Source organism: Nycticebus coucang, chromosome 7 (genome assembly GCF_027406575.1).
Source record: "Nycticebus coucang isolate mNycCou1 chromosome 7, mNycCou1.pri, whole genome shotgun sequence".
NCBI lineage: Eukaryota > Metazoa > Chordata > Mammalia > Primates > Lorisidae > Nycticebus > Nycticebus coucang.
Window position 1 is genome coordinate 124,249,373 of NC_069786.1, and position 23,152 is coordinate 124,272,524.

General features: G+C 41.0%; 2 protein-coding genes across 13 annotated transcripts in view; one reads left to right on the forward strand and one right to left on the reverse strand.

The window, feature by feature from the left end:
- COL4A4 (collagen type IV alpha 4 chain) overlaps positions 1 to 10,919 on the reverse strand; it is a 122,932-nt gene extending 112,013 nt beyond the window's left edge. For 3 of the 10 annotated variants that reach the window (XM_053598292.1, XM_053598286.1, XM_053598289.1), the window contains exons 1-2: positions 10,797 to 10,895; positions 9,928 to 10,054 (exon numbers count right to left, since the gene is read on the reverse strand). The gene's annotated coding sequence lies outside the window, so the exon portion shown is untranslated. Of the gene's footprint in view, positions 1 to 9,927; positions 10,128 to 10,287; positions 10,328 to 10,629; positions 10,763 to 10,796 lie in introns of those variants that run through there. The other 7 variants (XM_053598295.1, XM_053598296.1, XM_053598287.1 and 4 more) reach the window with 7 other exon arrangements.
- COL4A3 (collagen type IV alpha 3 chain) overlaps positions 10,096 to 23,152 on the forward strand; it is a 176,609-nt gene continuing 163,552 nt past the window's right edge. For 2 of the 3 annotated variants that reach the window (XM_053598282.1, XM_053598283.1), the window contains exon 1: positions 10,096 to 10,386. In XM_053598282.1, the coding sequence (XP_053454257.1) occupies positions 10,096 to 10,386 (291 nt within the window). Of the gene's footprint in view, positions 10,387 to 10,473; positions 10,718 to 23,152 lie in introns of those variants that run through there. The other variant, XM_053598284.1, reaches the window with a different exon arrangement.

Consider the following 23,152-nt stretch of genomic DNA (forward strand, 5'->3'; position numbering starts at 1 on the left):
AGATCAAACTTCAAAACCTACCTTATTAATCATGACACTACAGAACTTCATAATTCATAAAAATCCATGGGTAAAATTTCAGGGAATTCATTTCTTTGAAGAAACAACTTTAGCCTCCAAAACAGGAATAGTACAGCGTCAATTATAAATGCAAATAGTTCATAGATAACAGAAACATTTTGCTTCCTATTGATCTCAGAAAACTAAAGCTCTCTGGTGGAGTCCTTTGTTTGGAATTTTATGTTTAGAAACACCTGTAGGACAGTTAGAGCTCTTAAAGGCACCATCTGTAAATAAGATATGCTGTCTAAACACTTAACACAGCAGAAATGTCCAAAGGGCCAGGTGTTGGCTGGATTCGCCTGTGATCCCAGCTTACTCAGGAGGCTGAGGTGGGAGGATCCCTTGAGCCCAGGAGTTCTGGGCTGCAGTGAGCTATGCCCACCAGGTGTCTAAGTTTGGCATCAATATGGTGACCTTCCAGGAGTGAGGGACCACCAGGCTGCCTAAGTGGGGGTGAACCAGTCCATGTTGGAAATCAAGCCACTCAAAACTCCCAGGCAGATTAGCAATGGTGTTGTGCCTGTTGAGTAGCCACTGACTTCAGTCTGGACACCATAGTAAGACCCTGTCTCTTAAAAAAATGTTTTAAAATTTGAAAGTATTCAAATGGACTTTAAGCTGGATAACCATATGTAAAAGACTGAAACTGGACTCACATCTCTCACCACTTACAAAAATTGATTCAAGATGGATAAAAGATTTAAATCTAAGGCATGAAACAATAAAAATCCTGGAAGACAGTGTGAGGAAAACACTTGAAGATATTGGCCTGGGTAAAGATTTTTATGAAGAAATCTTCCATGGCAATTGCAACAACAACAAAAATAAACAAATAGGACTTAATTAAACCAAAAAGTTTCTGTACAGCTAAGGAAACAACAACCAAAGAAAACTAACAACCTTCAGAATGGGAAAAGATATTTGCATATTATAAATCGGACAAAATCCCAATAACTGGGATCTATAGAAAACTCACATGAATCAACAACAACAACAACAAAAAGACCCAAATCCCATATATCAGTGGGCAAGAGAAATGAATAGAACCTTCTCTAAAGAAGACAGGAGAATGGCTAACAAACACATGAAAAAAATGCCCATTGTCTCTAATCACCAGAGAAATGCAAATCAAACTACCCTGAGACATCACCTAACCCCAGTGAAAATGGCCCACATCACGAAGTTTCAAAGCTGCAGATGCTGGGATGGATGTGGAGCGAGGGGAACACTTTCACATTGCTGGTGGGACTGCAAGAACTAAACCTTTTTGGAAGAAGTTTGGAGAATCCGCAAAGAACTCAAATTATACATCCCATTTGATCCTGCAATCCCATTACTAATCATCTACCCAGAAGAAAAAAAAATCATTTTATCATTAAGGACATTTGCACTAGACTGTTTATCACAGCTCAATTTACAATCGCCAAAATGTGGAAACAGCCTAAATGTCCACCAACCCAGGAATGGATTAACAAGTTGTGGTATATGTATACCATGGAATACTATTCAGCCACCAAAAAAGATGGTGACTTTACATCTTTTGTATTAACCTGAATGGAGGTGGAACACACCCTTCTTAGTAAAGCATCAGAAGAATGGAGAAGCAAGAATTCAGTGTACTCTATTCTAATATGAAGGCAGCAGATGAGCTAATGGGGGGGGTAGAGGGATGAGCAAGTGGGGGGAGGGGAGGAGGGACAGGGATGGGGGTCATGATGTATGACACACCTATTGGGGGTGGGACACAACTATAAGAGGGACTTTAACAAATGCAATTACTGTAACCTAATTCTTTGTACCCTCAATGAATCCCAAACAACAACAACAAAAAGGACTTTAAGGTCAAGTAAAAATACTGAGGTGGGGTGCAATAGGCTTTGTGGTAGGAGGAAAGAGTCTTCTTGGTGGGGAAGGGAGACGGTGTTCATGTGAATCTTAGATCTTTCCTAGGAAGGGTTTAACCAGTCTCTTTTTCTCCTGGCTGCAGCCTCTCTCTGTCCGTCTTCTGCCCAGCCTCTCTCTGTCTCCCTTACTTCCCATGGGGGTTGATTCCTAGAAACCCAGAATCTCCTTAGCAGATCTCTCCCATAAGAGGCAAGAACTGTAACTAGATGCCCCCAAGAATGGTTCTGCCACTTTGAACCTAATAGCAGATTGCAGTGTACCCCTCCAACCTGGATTTCAGAGCTGTGCTATCCATGGTGTACTACAGACCATAACAGCACACTCAGTGTGGACTGAGCAAAGCCAAGGGAATGGTCTGGGCATCACATGAGGATGCCACGTGGACAGTATGGCCAAAACAATTTGCAGTTGAATGTTTCACACAAAAATAAAGAGTTCTGTGAAACTTTGGCCATTTAAGCTGGAAAGAAGTCTGTATTAAGTTTTTACAATATTCCAAAAGCAAGAGTATTGGAATAAAATAAAATAAAAGATTCTAGTCTATATATGAAAGTTGTAAAAAAAACATTTATAAATTCAAATTATAACCATGTTTAAAATTTGAAGTGATTCTCTGCTGATTGGCTTGACATTAACCCAAAACATTTGTTTTGGTATCACCTCTATATGCCTTTAATACAATACAACATCTATGATTATTATTAAGAAATGAAGTAATACAATAGTAATTTTAAGCAGATTGGAGAAAGTTAAAGATGAATATTATCCCTAGAGTAGCCACTAAAAACTAAATGAAAAATTATGACTGGAAAGTCAATAGAAAAATTAAAATAGAATAATACAAAATTTGATTAACACAAAAGTCTGGAAAAAAAGGCAAAAAACAGATGAGACTGATAAAAAAATAACAAAATGGAACATCTAAATCTAACCATATCAACTGCTTTAAGCAAAGATGTATTGAACACTGCTCTTTTTCCATAGGAAAAGGCAAGGATTGTCAGATTGGATTAAAAAAAAAAAAAAAGCAAAATCCAGCTATATGCAATCTACATGATACACATTTTAAACAAGAAGACACAAATAGATTGTGAGTTAAAGGCTGGAAAAGATATACCAAACAGTAAGCATAAGAAAGTTATAAGGGTCATATTCATAGCATACAAAATAGACTTCAGAATAGGTAGCGACACTTGCTGGTGATTTTAAAATTAATATAACAGGAAGCTGTAAACCACAAATGTATGTGTTTAACAACAGAATTAAAATACGTGATGCAAAAACTGTAAAACTAAAGGAAAAAATGGACAAATCCTAAACATAGTTGGGGACTAACACTCTTCTCTTGGTTATTGACAGAACAAACTTCATTATCAGACAAGACATAGAACAACTAAACAACACTATGACCTTGACCTACTTAATATATATATGGAACACTATACCTAACATATAGCATATATATTCTTCCCAAGTGGACATGGACTGTTCACCAAGATAGACCATATTCTGGAGTATAAAATAAGTTTCAACACGTTTCAAAAGACTGACATCATGCAGAGAATTAAATTAGAACTTAGTTATAAGCCATCTAAGGAAAAGTCCCAAATATTTGGAAATTAAACATGTTTCCTAATCACCCACAGATCAAGGAAGAAATTGGAAAGTCCTTTGAATTGAATAATAATGAAAATACAATGTATCAGAATTTACAGGATATAATTTATCCAGGGCCGAAAAGAAATTTATAGATACAAATGTTCATACTAGAAAAGAAAAGGCTAAAATCTAAGCTTCTATCTTAGAAAACTAGGAAGAACACATTAAACACATTAAACCTGAAGCAAAAGGAAGGAAATAACACAGCTTAGGGAGGAAAGCAACAAAGGGAAAGCATCCACACAATAGCGAAAAATCAATGAAACACAAGATTGGTTGTTTGATTCTTTATAAAACTGATCAAGCTCCCAAACTGAAAATGTCAGAAATGATAAGGGGAAATAAAAAGATAATGAGAAAGTCTTCTTCTAATTATCTGAGAAGTCTTCTTCTTCTTCAACTAATAATAATTCAGAATATGTCTCTTTTTCCATATTCCAAATACTGGTCAACTCATTTTATGAAGATAGCATCATTCATGTACCACACCAAAGCTATTCCAAGAAAAATATGGACCAATTGTCTTGTGAATATAAGCACAAATCTCCTCAACACAATATTAACAAATAAAGTCTATATGTAAATGCGAATGATCTAAAGTAGCCTAAATCATTTTTATAAGAAGCAGCGAAGTTGGAGTACCTTCACTAGACTTGCTGCAAAGAAGCCGGAGGAAGGACGATGTGTTATTAGCGAAGAGTAGACACATAGATAAGACTTAAATATGGACGATCAATTGATTTTCCACAAAGGCGCCAAGATAGGTTCGTGGGAAGAAACATCTTTTCAACAACCAATGCTAGAACAACTGGATATCCATATGGAAAAATATATATTTCTAATGAATCATCTCATACCATACATGGAAATTAACTTGAAATTAATCATTGAAGTGAAATGAAATTGAAATAAATCTTCTATAAAAGAAGAAAACACAGAAGAAAATTTCTGCATCTGCAGCATAGGTATAGAGAGCTCAGATAACAAGAAAAGCACAAACTACAAAGAAAAAAGAGACAAATCATACGTCGTTGAAATAAAAACTTTTGCCTCTCAAAGCATACCAATAAAAAAATGAAAAGGCAAGCCACCGAATAGGAGAAAATACTCATAATATTTATGTCTGGCAATGATCTTGCAACCAGAATATATAAATAACTCTTATAATTCAATAAGATGACAAAGAATCAAATTTATTTTATTATTTTTTTTTATTGTTGGGGATTCATTGAGGGTACAATAAGCCAGATTACATGATTGCATTTGTTAGGCAAAGTCCCCCTTGCAATTGTGTCTTGCCCCCAAAAGGTGTGGCATACACCAAGGAATCAAATTTTTTTTAATAGAAAAATGACAGGAAGAGGCAGTGCACAAAATAAGCTATGTGAGTGGTCAGTAAGTCCATGAAAGATGTTCAACACCATTAGTTACTGGGGAAATACAGACCATACTGGGTACCACTGTATAACCATCAGAACGGCTAAAATAAATTGACGGTACAACAACTATATCGAGCAACTGGAATGCCCACACATTACTGGTGACAATATAGAATGATGAAAACACTTTGGTAAATTATTTCTTTTCTAATTAAACACACAACTACTATATGACCCAGTCACTTCATTCTTAGGTGAACACAGATTCACATAAAGACTTGTAGAAAAAAATGTTTGTACTAGCTTTATTTGTAATAGCCCTAAACTGGGAACAATCCAGATCTCCAACAATAGGTAAATGGGTTGTGTTTTTTTTAAAGTTGATATCCACACAATTCTAATACATACAACATGGGTGAATCTAAACACTGTTACGCTGAGTCAGAGAAGCCAGACTCAAGAGGATACACACACAGCATGAATTCATTTACATCAAGTTCTAGAAAATGTCACTTAATGACATTTGTTGGAAATGAGAGGCGGAGAGAGAAATAGACTGCAAATGAAGCAGGGGGAAGTTTTGGAGGTAATGGAAAAGCCCTGTCACCTGATTGTGCTGTTGGTTTCATAGGCTGTATGCATCTGTGAAACTCCTTGAACTGTGTATTTTAAGATGCAGTTTACTGAACAAAAATTATGCTTCAAGAAATTTTTAATTCCACAGTTATTACATCTTTTAAAAATTCCTTTACCCTCCCTCAAATCCTTTGTAATTCAGAAAAGTAAATTACCTTACACTGTTTCTGTGCTATATTATAAAAGTCTGTACAAAGGTCTTCATAGGGTCCATCACCTTTGATTTTTGACCTAGATCTGAACGCACAGGTTTTGTCTTGCAGCAGGCAGACCAAGGATGAACTCCCTGGTGGCAGAAGGGATGACAAGGACAAAGGCATAAGGTAAGGACAAGAGAAATCTTGAGCAGCTTGGGATGACAAACTAAAGTTGACTTGACACCCTGTATTCTCTTCCAAGAAGTGTGAAGTTAGCAGTGAAGGCAAAGGGGAACTTCTAGAAGCTTTAAACAAGCAAGTGGCATGAAGACTGTGCTGGGTGTTATTAACCTTCACCACATACCTCTTACTCTCTTTCCAGATAGCTGGTAGATTTCACTTCCTTGTCCTTTACAGAATGAAGCATGACCATATGATTGGTCTGGCCAGGGAAAGGGGAGGGGGGGTGACATGTGTCACATCCAGGTCGAAGCTGGTAGGGTCATTTTGAATTTGATACATTCTCTTCTCCTTCTGAGGTGATGAGAGAAAAACATAGTGAGAGGAAATTTCCAGGAGGATTCTGAATGGGTCCAAGAAGCAGAGTCCTCCACCCACTCCCACCTCCCTGGCCGTATGGTGAATATGGAGCATAATTGGCAGGAAACCCCCCTTCAAGCCTCTGGGTTTGGGGGTTATTTGTAACTGCCCCCAAAGTCACCTGTCCTTGCTAATTCAGTGTGCAATTTTTAATGGTAACTGACAACCTCACAGCAGATGGTTTTCAGAGGAGAGAAGGCTCTCTCCTGCAGGAAGAAGGCTGCCAGGCCTGCAGGTGATAGTGCGGGCAGCAAGGAAGGAGTGAGAGAGCCCAGAGATCTGACCGCTAGAAGGCCTGAGCTGGCAACCACTCTGAGATTCTAAAGGCACCTGATGGAGTTTTGCTTCATAGGTGTTGAAAAGAGAAAGTTCTAGAAAGAAAAGGAGTGACTAAGAAGGGACATGAAGTACAACAGGGCTGAAGAAGCCACCACGGGCAGCCTGGAGAAGTCTGTCTCCTTAAAAACAGAGTCACATCCTACATGATGAAGGCTAGAGAAAGATCATGAACTTTGGAAGAAAACAGAGTGTGAATGCTGGGTGAGTCTGAAGAGCCATTCAACTTCATTTATTCATTCAGCAAATAGTGACAACTTCATTCATTCAACACTAGTAAAGAAGACAATGAAGGCCCTGGTCCGGATGGGGCTGACATTGGAATGTAGGGAAGTGTAAAACATATTTAAACACTGCAGGAAATAGACACGGTGCTGTGATTATAAAAAGGGGCAAAAGTAATTCCATAGGATTTGTCAAAGACAGCGACCATTCTGTTCAAAACCCCTATACAGTATCAAAGTTTAAAAAGAGAGCCTTCCGTCCTTTATGCATGAAGAGCTGTCTTCCTTTAGCTTTTTCCCATTTAAAGAACTACCAGTGAAAAATCAACCCTCTTGACTTCAAGACAGTTTTCTAACAATCAAGAATTCTGGTCAATTAACAGCACCTCGTAAGCAAACCAAACACTGTCCTAAGAGGGTGTGTTGGGCAAGGTGTGTTGGGTGTGGTGGGCAGGCAGGGATGGGTGTCTAGATCTGACTTTCAGATAAGCCACTTCTCAAAGTCTAAGGGTATGAGCCCCCTGGACATTTTGGTGGATTCAAGTTCTAATTCAGTGGGTCCAGAGTGGGGCCTAGGATTCTGCATTTCTAACAAGGACCCCAGGAGCAAACCTGCTGTCCCAGGAATGCCAAGCAAGGTTCTTAGAAGCTTTGGCAGTGTGTTAAACTCAATGGAGCTCGTGGCTGTGCTTGCCTCCTGCCCCATTAGTACTGAGTTCAGAAGAACTTCACTGCCTTGAGACGTCATTTCTTATGAAGGCCATCTGTTTTCCTTTTGTGTAAGAATCAAATTCCAGTGTATGATTGTTATGTGAAGACTCTGGACAAAGGGTTTTTTTTTTTTTTTTGAGACAAAGTCTCACTATGTCACCCTTGGTAGAGTGCTGTGGCGTCATAACTCACAGCAACCTCAAACTCTTGCTCTTAAGTGATTCTCTTGCCTCAGCCTCCCAAGTAGGTGGGACTACAGGCACCACCACAACACCCGGGCTATTTTTTGTTGCAATTGCCATTGTTGTTTAGCTGACCCAGGCCGGGTTCGAACCCGCCACCCTCTGTGTATGTGTCTGGCGCCATAACCACTGTGCTATGGGCACCGAGCCATGACAAAGGGTGTTTGATAAATTATTAAATGCCTACAACTCCCTGAAGTGGTACCATGATTGTCTCTATTTTACAGGAGGGAAGACTCCAACCAAGGGAGGTCAGGTCACACGAGTGAGTAAGGAAAGAATTTAAAAATCTGGACTTTACTCCCAAGACTAAGCACTCAGACCTGGTGTCTTCCTCGCTGTTTACATGGTAAGTTTCTTTCCCACTGTCACTACTTCAGAAATGACTCGCAGTTGATTGCTACTCTCTTTTCCCAATTGACAGAGCCACCAAAATGACTTGGTTTCCGGAAAAGGCAACTAAAATTCAAATTGAGAACTCTCCTGGAATTCAGCAAAGAGATAGAGCATTTACTGTTAGTATCGAGAGTTTTTTATTTTAAGGAAGTAATTTCAGTTCATGAAAGATTATGATAGGCCTCTCAGAACTGTCTCAGACACTGTTACTTCCTCAGTGGAACACGTGCTGTTTTATTCTAACAACGAAGCCAGAAAGTTCCCTAAGAGTCACACACCACACTGCTACATATTGGTCTGGGCACAAATTCCACAATGTCCTTAAGTTGTAAGGAAGAGCTTAATTCATGTTCTTATTATTATTCTAGTAGGAGGAGACCTAATTTAGTAGCTAGCTAAAATGTGCACAAAAATAGTGGCTCTTAAACTCGGTTGCACCTGGGAATCTCCAGGGAGCTTTAAAACATACTGGTGCCCTTACCGCCCCTGCTTGGGATGGTCTGCAGAGCAGACTTCTTAGATGCTGCTAAGGAGAATCTAATGAGCAATCGCAGTTGAAAATCACAGGCATAAAAGACAGAAGACTGCTAAGAGTCATTCTGCAGTGAAAAGAAGGACGAGAAGATACATCTTCGTTCACTGTCAGGGTTTTGCCCTCCTACCTGGCCACAGAGGTCTGAGATACCTTGTTCTAACAGCAGGTGGTTCTCCATAGTCAGAGACCAACTGCATAGCTCATACTTCCTATTTAATAACCAGTTATCGCAGATATCAGCAACATTGCTCAAAGCAAGAGTTCTTAACCTGGGGATGGTGATCTGTGAACTTGGATGGGGAAAAAAATCAAATCTTCATATTTACTAATATTTCACGTTAGGAGGCGAGGCAAGAGGCCACAGTTCTCCAGCATTTCCAACCACTGGCATTTTCAGGTCACATTTCTGTTTGGACAGTTTTCTTTAAAGACCATTTGCAGTCACCACTGCTCTGTTGAAGTTGTTCAAGAGACCTGCTGTTCGATTTAGCTATTTCAGACAATGATGATGATGGACGTATGTTACCGTATCATGACATGGTACTTCGATAACTGCATCCCAGTAAAACCAATCCTGATTTCATTGCATTTTATGCACTTAATATTACACAGAGAAGGAGTCTAAGTGCTTCACTGAGCCAGGTAGCCCGTGGCACAAGCCAGCGCCCTGACACACCAGGTCCCGTATTTGCATCCCAGCCACCCCCAGGAAGAGCGCTCTCGGCAGGGAGACTCCCCGGCCAGGGTGGGGCCGGTTTCCTCCCCGCGTTTCCGCAGATGCAGATAAGATTTAGCCTGAAAAGCCGATTCAGCTCGGCGGAGAATGGGCTTTCTTTCTCCTCAGCTGCCTTTTGCTGTTGGCATTTTAAAGCGCCCAGGCTGCCAGGCCGGTAACTCGAGCCTCTAAATTAATCAAAACACACAGCGCCCAGTTCAAGCTCAGGCGGACAAACTCCGGAGCCAGACAAGCTCTCCTCCGGTGACCCCCGGACCAAAGCACCCCGGGCAGGCGGAGGGTGAGCTGTTGGCCACCCGGCCAACAGCTCACTTCCTCCAGCGCCCCCGCCCTCCCCAGGCAGGTGTCCCGGGCCGGGGGCGCCTTACCTCGGCGGGACGCCGCCGCGCCGAGCCGCTGCCTGGCCCGCCCGCGGGACGCGCACCTTGGGCACCCAGCCCAGATCCACCTGCAACCCGCCGCCTCCTCACCGCGCTCTCACCGCCAAATCCGCGACTGCGAGTCCGAGGCGGGTTGGAGAAGGGAAAAGCAGCCTGATGCGCGGCCGCAGGCGCCGGAAGCAAGCTGGGCCTCCCGAGTGCAGACGCCCCGCGCATCTCCCGCTTAATCTGCGCAGGGCGGCTGGCCACTCCCTCCACCCTGCGCAGCCACCTCCCCACCGCCACCCCTCAAAGTCCCCACCTCCGACCCCTCTACCCGCCTGGCCCCCAGGACCTGGGGAGCATCACCTCCGTAACCCCTTACCCTGGATCCACGCCCACCTGCCCCGCGGCGCCCGGCCCTGTCTCTTCCTGGGCACGATGCCCGAGTTGAAGGGACACTGCCTGGTAAGTCGGGAGGGAGGGGGTACGAGGGCGGGACCTGAGCCACGTCTTCCCTCCCTTGGAGCCAACACCAAAAGGCCGGTGGGGAGGGACGCACCGCACAGCTGAGTCCTACAAAACCCGCCCTGGCCGGCTGGGGAGGCGAGCTCAACAGCCGGGGCTCCCCAACCCGGGCTGCACAGGAGACGCAGTGGCTCGAGAGCCTGCGGGTCCCTGGACACGCTGGGGCTCCAAACGGACGCCTACCATGCGCTCCCGCACCGCGCCCAGGCCGCCGGCGCTCCTGCTGCGGCTGCTGCTGGTGCTACTGGCTGCTGCGCCGGTGGCCAGCAAGGTGAGTGCCGGGCCACGCGCCCCCCGCCCCGCGCGTGAACCCCTCCCCGAGCGCCGGGGGACAGGCCGGTCCCACCCACCATCGCGCTGTCCTCGAGCCGCTGCCTGGCCAGTGGCGTGGCTGCGGGCTCCACGCAGGTCCGGGACTGGCTGTGTGCGGAAGGCACCGGGCGGGATGCCGGGGGAACAGGTGGAACGCGCCGGGCGGGCGGAAGAGACGAGGAGGAGCTTGCGCGGTTCCCGAGGAGTCAGCGATGGGGTGAAAGGCCTTCAAAGGCCAGTAAATAAATAAATAAATAGATAGATAGATACACAGATCGTCGCCAGGGATGATACGTGAGAACACCGGATGTGGAGACGCACGGTGTCACGTTGGTGAATCAATCAGAGCAGGCCGCTGGGGCTGGCTGAGCGCAGGGACTCTGAGGCTTCCTAGCTAGGAACTCACACTCAGCCCCGACCTCTCTGGGCTCAGTCTCCTCCTAGTCCAAACTCTTCTTCCGCTGCTCCAATGCTACAAATGCTATCGCTGAATAATGAGGAGAACCTTAGAAATAGAGCTCAGGTGGGGTAAATGAAGCCGTGTGTCACTTTGCTTTGATTTTTACTTGTTATTTTTGTGATCCGTTTACTAAATCCACCTCCTATGTTAAAGATGAGTGTCCTGAAACTATTATGCCTCCTGGAGTCGATGACTTGATGCAAAAGTGAAATTTAACTTTTCAGATGCTTGGTGTTATCTTCACACTTATAAAACTAATTTGGGTGATAACATGGTCTAGTACATTTCATTTCCAAGGATGAGCAGATGTTTTATAAATTTTGTGATTCAGACTATGGTTGAAAATGAACAGTTACAGAAATATTTATTTTGCATGGAAAGAGTTTTAGAACCTATGGTCACATATACTCCAAGGTTTTTTTTGTTTTATTTAAACTTAAACTAAAACATTACAGACATTATGGATGAAACCATAGCTCTCTATGACTGCCCCCAAACCTCTCACCATTTCCCTGTCTTCCAAGAGGTATCCCTTCTGGCCACTTCCACATTTTTCCTGATATTGTCCATGCATTTACATACACATACATGAACCACAAACTGTATAGGTTTTGTTGTGTTTTTCAGCATAATTGATACCATGCTGTATCCTTTTGCAACCTACAGGTCTGTCCATGTCAGTATTTAAGATGTACCTCTTTTCCCTTTTGCTCTGGTGCATAGTCTTTTTACCCTAGGCCAAAGTTAATTAAGCCACTCCCCTATCAGTTTACATTTAGGTTATTTACTGTTTTACATTCTGCAGAATTTTTGTAATCTGTGTAATCACATCGTGCAACTATTTCTAACAAAAAATGGACCCTCCATCCCAGGTAGCTAAACACTGCCAGGCAAGATGGATAAACTCATCCAAATCAGTACAGATTATTTACTAGTTTTAACCAGGGACAAATAAATCCAAAAACAGGGACAATCCTAAAGAGAGTATGCTTTGCAGGTGGACCTGGGGAAGACTTAGAGTGTGCATATATCCTGGTCAGAGAGGAAGAATCCAATTGGAAGGGGTGGGGAATGGCCTGTGCAGTGATCAGCTTAAACAAGCAATGCTGTGACTGTGCAACCTCTAATTATACCACTTGTGACTTACTGTTATATTCCCTTAGCATTTTTTTGCATGTACATTTTTCTGTTTTGAGTTTGGCAAAATCTTGGGGACTTCTTGCTAATACTACGATTAATCCACTTGTATTGTTTTTCTCTTATCACTTGAAATACACCTTTGTTTAAAGATTTTCATTCATTGTACCTGCTGCATTAGACAGAAAGTTCACCATTAGGATTAGGAAATGAGCCTTCATCTTCCAGAGAAGAGGAACCGTGTGTTGACTCATAATTGAGTAACATATGCCCACATGGCTCCGTTCACAGAGAAACTGATGTGGGGCAAGGTGGTTGGTTGATTACCCTGAGTCTCAGTTTTCTCATCTGTAAAATGAGAAAGTTGAAACCCCTATGGAGTCAAGAAGCAAAGAGATGAATGAAGCGATGGGGTGGAGACATAGTTTACACATAACCAGTGGGGGGCATTCTAGAATCCAGGCCCAGTTGTGCCTGAATCACTTTAGGAGGGTAGAAATCCAGTTTTTATGAGAAACTTTTCCCAGCTACGTGGGAGGCCGAGGCAGGAATATGACTTGAGCCCAGGCCTTTGAGATTAATGTGAGCCAGGCTGATGCCACAGGACTCTAGCCTCAGCAACAGAGTGAGACTCTGTCTCAAAAAAAAAACCTTTCTTAAATTCTAAATATTAGCCACCAAGTCAGAACTTCACAAAAGACATAGTATGGGCCAAACAAGGCATAAATGAGAGCCAAATTTAACCTCTGGGCCGTCTTATGTGTCATCTTTGTGTTACGAGTAAAGGACATGTTTTGCTCTAAGTTTTTCCACTTCTACTTTCGCATTTCTCAAAACAGGGACACAGCAGTGGTGTTAACTCTACATGCCAAATTTAGACAGGGTGGAACTGTCCTCCCACACAGTTTGTACTCAGGGTGAAATACCTCTGCTGCTTTGCTCAAACTTTCAGTTCTAGGCAGGCTGTTCAGGGAATCCCCAGGGCCCAGCTCAACCACTTGAGACGGGCAGGCACTCTGCTCTTGCCTTGGGTACCAGAAATGGACGCACAGGGGTAGAATGCCCCCTTATTCAGTTATGGGTGAAATGAGGTTCACAGATTAAGATATCATGGTCTATCCTTCTTCTTTTTCCCTTAAAATTTTTGGCAGTACATATGAAAAGCTGAAAAACAGCTGCATTTAGAGGATGACTTCTCACCTGATTTCATTTTTAAATTAAAGAAAATTCAGGGGCGGCACCTGTGGCTCAGTTGGTAAGGCGCCGGCCCCATATACCGAGGGTGGCGGGTTCAAACCCGGCCCCGGCTGAACTGCAACCAAAAAATAGCTGGGCATTGTGGCGGGCGCCTGTAGTCCCAGCTACTCGGGAGGCTGAGGCAAGAGAATCGCTTAAGCCCAGGAGTTGGAAGTTGCTGTGAGCTGTGTGAGGCCATGGCACTCTACCGAGAGCCATAAAGTGAGACTCTGTCTCTACAAAAAAAAAAAAAAAAGAAAATTCAGTAGAGGACGGCACCTGTGGCTCAAAGGAGTTGGACACCAGCCCCATATATGGAAGATGGTGGGTTCAAACCCAGCCCCTGCAAAAAAAAAAAAAGAAAGAAAGAAAATTCAGTAGAATTAGAAGACATTTCAGACAAACAAAAAGTAATATAAGACACCCATTTCTATCCCTGAGATTAAGCAAATGTTAATAAGCTTTGGCTTGTTTGTGCTCAGATTTCCTCCTTTAGGGAAAAAAAAGTATGAATACAGGAAGTCATACACACATTCTTTACTCCCTGGTCCAGCCCCAGAGTTTATGTGTATCATTACCCCGCACAGTTTTGAATTCATCCTCTGTGTGTGTGTGGCTTCTATAAAAAAATAAATGGTATCATTTTGCGGTCTTTCAAATGTAATAAATAGTTCCACATTGTACATACCTATTGGAGCTGACTTTTTATTACTCAGTACGAAGTTTTTAGCCTTTGTTCATGTTGGTCACACAGATGTGACTTACCTATAGTGATAGTTGCTGCACCGTATCCAGTTATCTAAATAAATCATGGTTTAGTTTTCTCTCACCCTAAACAGAATAAGTTTGTCTTCACATTTTCATCTTACAAATTTTCCATGCATATCTTGGTATATGTATCACTGTGACAACTAGAATTTGAATTCCTAGGTAGTTCATAGAGAAAACATTTTACATTTATATAGGAATTGTCAAATTGATCTTCAAAAGGGTTGTACCAGGGATGTACCAGAACACCTGTTTCCCCATTTCTTTGGCAAAACTTTGCCTGCTTAGATATTAATGGGTATGAAGTGAGATCTACTGTAAGTAGTGAGTTTGTAAACCTTTTCCTATTTTAATTGACCATTTATGACCTCCTCAGTGTGAACTGCAGGTAAAATTTTCTGCCTACTTATCTATTATGGACTTGGCCTCTTGTTGCAAATTAATTAGGTGTTGTTTATATATTTAGATTACCAAACTTCTGTTATTTAAATGTATAGCAAATCTTTCATGCCAATCTTTGATTTATCTTTTCATTTAGTTGTTGGTGCCTCAATGTATAATTTTTTTTACTATTACCTCAAGCTTTTCTGTCTTTCTTTGATAGTTTGTCTTTTGCAGCTTGTCAAAGAATCTTTTCTTTTCCTGGGATTATAACAATATTCTCCTATGTTAAAGAAAAAAAAAATTTACAGTTTCAATCTTTTACATTTCAATATCTTAATCCTGGAAATGTTTCTATTTATGGATTCTGATTTTATCTTTTTCCATATAGACAACGGTTTGTCCCAACATTATTTATGGAATAGAACATTCTTTCTCTCAAGGTTTTATAGCGGTTTATCTGCAAAAATGTTTCCCAAGCACTCATTTCTATGCACGTCTATTTCTAAGCTTTTTAATCTAATTTGGGGGGTCTCTACATCAATGTCACCCTGCTGTTGATCACTATATTTTATATTAAAACAGTGTCCAGTAGGGCAACTACCAGATAGAACAGTTATCTCTATTCTTATTATTCTTTGAAATTGTCACTGGTATTCTTTTCTTTTTGCTCCTCTGGCTGAATTTTAGTATCTTTTTTTTGTTGTTCATCAAAAATTCCTGTGGAATATTGATTGATGTTGCATTGAGCATACAGTTAGCTGCTTATAACACATGGATAGTGAGTAGAAATACTACCGATTTTTAATTTGTCATCTTGGGTCAAGCAATTCTAATTGATTTTTTTTTATTATTTCTAATAGTGTGCAGATACTCTTAGATTTTCTATGTCAGCAAATAGTTTTTCAGTCTTTCTAATCTTACATCTTTTATTTCCTTGTATTACTGTGCTGGCCAGCACTTCTGATGCAATGCTAAATAAAGGCAGCAACAGCAGATAATTTTGTCTCATTATTGAAGTTAAAGAGAAAGCTGCTAACATTTTATTAGGCATAATTTTTTTTCTATAGACTTGTAATAGATTCCCCTTTTCATGTTCAGGAGTTTCTTTCTCTTCCATATTTAATGAATAGACATTAAAGTTATCCTTTACTTTGCATCTATTTTAAGAGAATCATGTATTCTTAAGTTGGCCAATGTTTACCATCTTTTTTTTTGTTTTCTTTTCTTTTTTTTTTTTTATTGTTGGGGATTCATTGAGGGTACAATAAGCCAGGTTACACTGATTGCAACAGTCAGGCAAAGTCCCTCCTGCAATCATGTCTTGCCCCCATACCCATAAAGTGTGACACACACTAAGGCCCCACCCCCCTCCCTCCATCCCTCTTTCTGCTTCCCCCCCCCATAACCTAAATTGTCATTAATTGTCCTCATATCAAGATTGAGTACATAGGATTCATGCTTCTCCATTCTTGTGATGCTTTACTAAGAATAATGTCTTCCACTTCCATCCAGGATAATGCAAAGGATGTAAAGTCTCCATTTTTTTTAATGGCTGAATAGTATTCCATGGTATACATATACCACAGCTTGTTAATCCATTCCTGGGTTGGTGGGCATTTAGGCTGTTTCCACATTTTGGCGATTGTAAATTGAGCTGCAATAAACAGTCTAGTACAAGTGTCCTTATGATAAAAGGATTTTTTTTCCTTCTGGGTAATTGCAGGATCAAATGGGAGGTCTAGGTTGAGTGCTTTGAGGTTTCTCCATACTTCCTTCCAGAAAGGTTGTACTAGTTTGCAGTCCCACCAGCAGTGTAAAAGTATTCCCTTCTTTCCACATCCACGCCAGCATCTGCAGTTTTGAGATTTTGTGATGTGGGCCATTCTCAATGGGGTTAGATGATATCTCAGGGTTGTTTTGATTTGCATTTCTCTAATATACAGAGATGATGAACATTTTTTCATGTGTTTGTTAGCCATTCGTCTGTCATCTTTAGAGAAAGTCCTATTCATGTCTCTTGCCCATTGATATATGGGATTGTTGGCTTTTTTCATGTGGATTAATTTGAGTTCTCTATAGATCCTAGTTATCAAGCTTTTGTCTGATTGAAAATATGCAAATATCCTTTCCCATTGTGTAGGTTGTCTCTTTGCTTTGGTTATTGTCTCCTTAGCTGTACAGAAGCTTTTCAGTTTAATGAAGTTCCATTTGTTTATTTTTGTTGTTGCAATTGCCATGGCAGTCTTCTTCATGAAGTCTTTCCCCAGGCCAATACCTTCCAGTGTTTTTCCTATGCTTTCTTGGAGGATTTTTATTGTTTCATGCCTTAAGTTTAAGTCCTTTATCCATCTTGAATCAATTTTTGTGAGTGGGGAAAGGTGTGCGTCCAGGTTCAGTCTTTTACATGTAGACATCCAGTTCTCCCAACACCATTTATTGAATAGGGAGTCTTTCCCCCAAGGTAAGTTCTTGTTTGGTTTATCAAAGATTAGGTGGTTGTAAGATGTTAGTTTCGTTTCTTGGTTTTCAATTCGATTCCAAGTGTCTGTGTCTCTGTTTTTGTGCCAGTACCATGCTGTCTTGACCATTATGGCTTTGTAGTACAGACTAAAATCTGGTATGCTGATGCCCCCAGCTTTATTTTTATTACTAAGAACTGCCTTAGCTATACGGGGTTTTTTCCGGTTCCATACAAAACGCAGAATCATTTTTTCCAAATCTTAAAAGTACGATGTAGGTACTTTGATAGGAATGGCATTGAATAGGTAGATTGCTTTGGGAAGTATAGACATTTTAACAATGTTGATTCTTCCCATCCATGAGCATGGTACGTTCTTCCATTTGTTAATATCCTCTGCTATTTCCTTTCTGAGGATTTCATAGTTTTCTTTATAGAGGTCCTTCACCTCCTTCGTTAGGTATATTCCTAGGTATTTCATTTTCTTTGAAACTATGGTGAAGGGAGTTGTGTCCTTAATTAGCTTCTCATCTTGACTGTTACTGGTGTATACAAAGGCTACTGACTTGTGGACATTGATTTTATATCCTGAAACATTACTGTATTTTTTGATGACTTCTAGGAGTCTTGTGGTTGAGTCTTTGGGGTTCTCTAAGTATAAGATCATGTCGTCAGCAAAGAGGGAGAGTTTGACCTCCTCTGCTCCCATTTGGATTCCCTTTATTTCCTTGTCTTGCCTAATTGTATTGGCTAGAACTTCCAGCACTATGTTGAATAGTAAAGGTGACAGAGGACAACCTTGTCTGGTTCCAGTTCTAAGAGGAAAAGCTTTGAGTTTTACTCCATTCAGTAAAATATTGACTGTGGGTTTGTCATAGATAGCTTCAATCAGTTTTAGAAATGTGCCACCTATGCCTATACTCTTCAGTGTTCTAATTAGAAAAGGATGCTGGATTTTATCAAATGCTTTTTCTGCATCTATTGAGAGGATCATGTGATCTTTATTTTTGCCTCTGTTAATATGATGGATAACGTATATGGACTTGCGTATGTTAAACCAGCCTTGCATCCTTGGATGAAGCCTACTTGATCATGATGAATGACTTTTTTGATGATAAGCTGTAATCTATTGACGAGGATTTCATTGAGAATTTTTGCATCTATATTCATGAGTGAGATTGGTCTGAAATTCTCCTTTTTGTTTGGGTCTTTTCCTGGTTTTGGTATCAGGGTGATGTTTGCTTCATAGAATGTGTTGGGGAAGATTCCTTCTTCCTCAGTTTTTTTGGAATAATTTCTGCAGTACAGGAATAAGCTCTTCCTTGAAGGTTTGATAGAATTCTGGAGTGAAGCCATCTGGACCAGGGCATTTTATAGTTGGAAGCTTTTTTATTGTTTCTTTGATCTCAGTGCTTGAAATTGGTCTGTTCAGGAGGTCTATTTCTTCCTGGCTAAGTCTAGGGAGAGGGTGTGATTCCAAATATTGATCCGTTTCCTTCACATTGTCAAATTTCTGGGGATAGAGTTTCTGGTAGTATTCAGAGATGATCTCTTGTATCTCTGTGGGATCAGTTGTTATTTCCCCTTTATCGTTTCTGATTGAGGTTACTAGAGATTTTACTTTTCTATTTCTAGTTAGTCTGGCCAATGGTTTATCTATTTTATTTATTTTTTCAAAAAACCAACTCCTTGTTTCATTAATTTTCTGAATGATTCTTTTGTTTTCAATTTCATTAATCTCTGATTTGATTTTGGATATTTCTTTTCTTCTACTGAGTTTAGGCTTAGATTGTTCTTCTTTTTCCAATTTCGTAAGATCTCTTGTGAGATTGTTGATGTGCTCTCTTTTTGTTTTTCGGGTGTAGGCATCTAAAGCGATGAATTTTCCTCTCAAAACTGCTTTTGCAGTATCCCACAGGTTTTGGTAGCTTGTGTCTTCATTGTTGTTATGCTCAAGGAAGTTAATGATTTCCTGTTTTATTTCTTCCTGCACCCATCTGTTATTCAACAGAAGATTGTTTAATTTCCATGCCTTTGGGTGGGGTCGAGCATTTTTGTTAGAGTTGAGTTCCACCTTTAGTGCCTTATGGTCTGAGAAGATACAAGGTAAAATTTCAATTCTTTTGATTCTGTTGATATTTGTTTTGTGTCCCAGGATATGATCAATTTTGGAGAATGTTCCATGGGGTGATGAGAAGAATGTATGTTCTTTATCTTTGGGGTGGAGTGTTCTATATGCATCTATCAAGCACAGTTGTTCTAGGGTCTCATTTAAATCTCTTATATCTTTGTTTAATTTCTGTTTAGAGGATCTGTCCAGCTCTGTAAGAGGAGTGTTAAAGTCCCCTGTTATGATGGTATTATCAGATATCATATTGCTCAGACTGAGTAAGGTCTGCTTCAAGAATTTGGGAGCATTTAAATTGGGTGCATAAATATTTAGAATTGAAATGTCTTCTTGTTGTAGTTTTCCCTTGACCAACATAAAGTGACCATCTTTGTCTTTTTTGACTTTAGTTGCTTTAAATCCACATGTATCTGAAAATAAGATTGCAACTCCTCTTTTCTTCTGAATTCCATTTGCCCGAAAAATTGTCTTCCAACCCGACTCGGAGCTTTAATTTGTCTTTTGAAGCCAGGTGTGTTTCTTGCAGACAGCAAATGGATGGCTTGTGTTTTTTAATCCAGGCAGCCAATCTATGTCTCTTCAGTGGGTTATTCAAGCCATTAACATTTATTGAGATAATTGATAAGTGTGGTAGTATTCTATTCATCTTATTTGGTGAGAGTCCATTGCTTAGTTTTATCTTTTCCATCAGTGTGGAGGTTAGGTTCTGTCCTTTAATTTCTGAGTTCTTACTTTGCTGCTGATCCATTGTGGTGGTCAGTGTACAGAACAGGTTGAAGTATTTCCTGTAGAGCTCATCTTGTTGTGGCGAATTTCCTCAATGTTTGTATATCCGTAAATGATTTGATTTCTCCGTCAATTTTGAAGCTTAGCTTAGCAGGGTACAGAATTCTGGGCTGAAAATTGTTCTGTTTAAGTAGATTAAAGGTAGATGACCATTGTCTTCTTGCTTGGAAAGTTTCATTAGAGAAGTCTGCGGTCACTCTGATGGATTTGCCCCTGTAGGTCAACTGGTGCTTACTCCTGGCAGCTTGCAGAATCTTTTCTTTTGTCTTGATTTTGGACAGGTTCATCACAATGTGTCTTGGAGAAGCTCGGTTAGACTTGAGGCGACCTGGGGTCCGATATCCCTCTGAAGGCAGTGTGTCAGAATCTTTGGTGATATTTGGGAAATTTTCTTTTATAATATTCTCTAGTATGGCTTCCATTCCTCTGGGGCAGTCTTCTTCCCCTTCTGGAATTCCTATAACTCGTATGTTGGAACGCTTCATAAAGTCCCATAATTCTGACAGTGAACATTCTGCTTTCTCTCTCTTCTTTTCTGCCTCTTTTACTGTCTGAGTTATCTCAAGAACTTTGTCTTCTACCTCTGAAATTCTTTCTTCTGCATGGTCTAACCTGTTGCTGATACTTTCCATTGCATCTTTAAGTTCCCTAATTGACTGCTTCAGTTCCTTCAGCTCTGCTATATCCTTTTTATATTCTTCATATCGTTCATCTCTTATTTCATTCTGTTTTTGGATTTCCTTTTGGTTATTTTCCACTTTATTAGCAATTTCCTTCATTGTTTCCATCATTTCTTTCATTGTTTTCAACATGTGTATTCTAAATTCCCTTTCTGTCATTCCTAACATTTCTCTACAGGTGGAATCATCTGCAGTAGCTACCTCATGATCCCTTGGTGGGGTTGTTTTGGACTGGTTCTTCATGTTGCCTGGAGTTTTCTGCTGATTCTTCCTCATGAGTGATTTCTTTTATCTGTTTCCTTGCCCTAATTTTCCTTTCACTTCCTCTTGCTCTTTAAGTTCTTGTGCCTGTGGACTAAGGGTTACAGGACCAGAAGGGTGAGAAGGTTGAAGAGCAAAAAAGGGATGAAAGAAAGGAGGACCGAGTGATAAGAAAAAAAAGAGAGATAGAGAAAGGAGAGGGGGTGGGTATAAGGAATATTGACAAAAAGAAGAGAGGCACAGAAAGAGGGAGACAGGGCAATATGGGTGTACAGTAGGGTACTTTGACACAACCTTAAAAAAAAAAACACCTTCTGGGGGTGCCCAGTTGGGTTGTTCCCTTGAGGTCAGCAGCTCTTTGCTAACCTGATCAGACACAGTACCCCACCTCCACCAAGTAGAGAGGAAAGACAAAAATGCTATAAATCAAACCAAAATAAGCAAACAGAAAACTTTACGGGGATAAAATTGGGTGAAAAACCAAATGATAGCGGTAGAAACACTAGCAAAAATGAAGTTCTAGATATTAAAAAAGGCAGCAATGGGAAATTATAATTAAACTAGAAAAATTGAGAAAGAAAAAGGGATCTGTATGGAAAAGATTGAAATTAAAAAACAAAAGTACATCAACAACATCAAAATAAACAAAAAAAAACAAACAAAAAAAAGAAAAAAATACACAAGCAAATACAAAGCAGTTTGTATATGTTATTAAATATTGTCTGGGCAACACGTGGTCTTCTGGTATGAGATGTTAATCACAGTTCTGATATGACTGGAAGCTGCTGATTTCTCAAACCCCAGCAGGTAGACACCCTAAATCTCTCTTCAGCCCACTTAAAAAGCACTTTGAACTTGTAACCTTGCTGAGCAGAAGCTTTCCCAGCTTTCTCGCTGGAATCACTGCTGAAGTGGCTATCCACTTACCCAGTGTGCCAAAACCGGTCTCACTCTGCCCCTCAGGGTTAGGGCTGCAAGGCGGCTCAGACCTCACCCTTAGGCTACTTGGTTGCTGGGTTACCAGCTCCCACCCCTCTCTAGCTCTGCTACCCTGAGGGCGGAGCTTGCCGGGGCAGATCACGGACAATGGTTCCATGTGACCCACCGCCAAACACTATCAGCTCCGTCTGGCTCAGCAGCTCAGACTGGGGCCCTAGACAATGGCCAAAGTTCTCCGCACTCACGCTCAGGCCCTCCCCAAGGCAGTTCAACTCAGTGCCAAGTCCAAGGACACCAAAAGAGTTCACAGGTAAGGCCTTTCTGGTTTGCAGTCTCGCTGCTACTGAACTTACAGTAGTGGGCAGGTTTAGACGGATTGAACACACGCGACCACTTGCCAGTTTTCCACTGTTTTAGTCCTCCTCTTGGGGTCCAGAAGTCTCTCGCTGACTCCCTGTATCCTCATAGGAGTGATGATAGGCAGATCCCACCAGCCAGAGATGCCTGGAGTCCTATCTCCCCAGACTCACGGTGCCCAGATGCAAGGAAGCTGTTACTCGGCCGCCATCTTTCTCCGCCTCTGGGATGTTTTCTAATGTTTACCATCTTTGTATCACCGTAGGATAAACCCTAATTGGTTATAATGTCTCTTCCTGAAATGCATTCTATTGTTAAATATGGCACAAACTTGGAAAAGTGCATTAACAGATGTAGGGTTTAATGACTTATTAACTATATACCCATGTGAAGACCTTTCAGGTCAAGAGGCAGAGCATTGCCAGCCTCCATAAGTCACTGTTGCATCAATCTGAGTTAAACACAATTCTCTTTCTCATCCCTGAAAGAAACTAGAATCTTATTTCCAGTAATCACCTCCTTACTTTTGTTTATATTTTTATTTTTTAAATGTTTATTCCAAGTGCTGTATTTTGGTTTTGCCTGTTCTGAACTTTGCATATGCAGATTCACACATTTTGAGGTAATGTGCGTATGTGAACTCCTCATGCTCACGGTGTAAGCGTAGCTAATGTAGGAGATGGGCACTGTGGGAGTCGACCTAAGACTCACATACTGTACCCACAGGTTTGCCTACACCTCTAAATAGAGGTTTGAGTTCTTAAATAACTGCTGTTTATAATGGGGAAAAATCCACATGA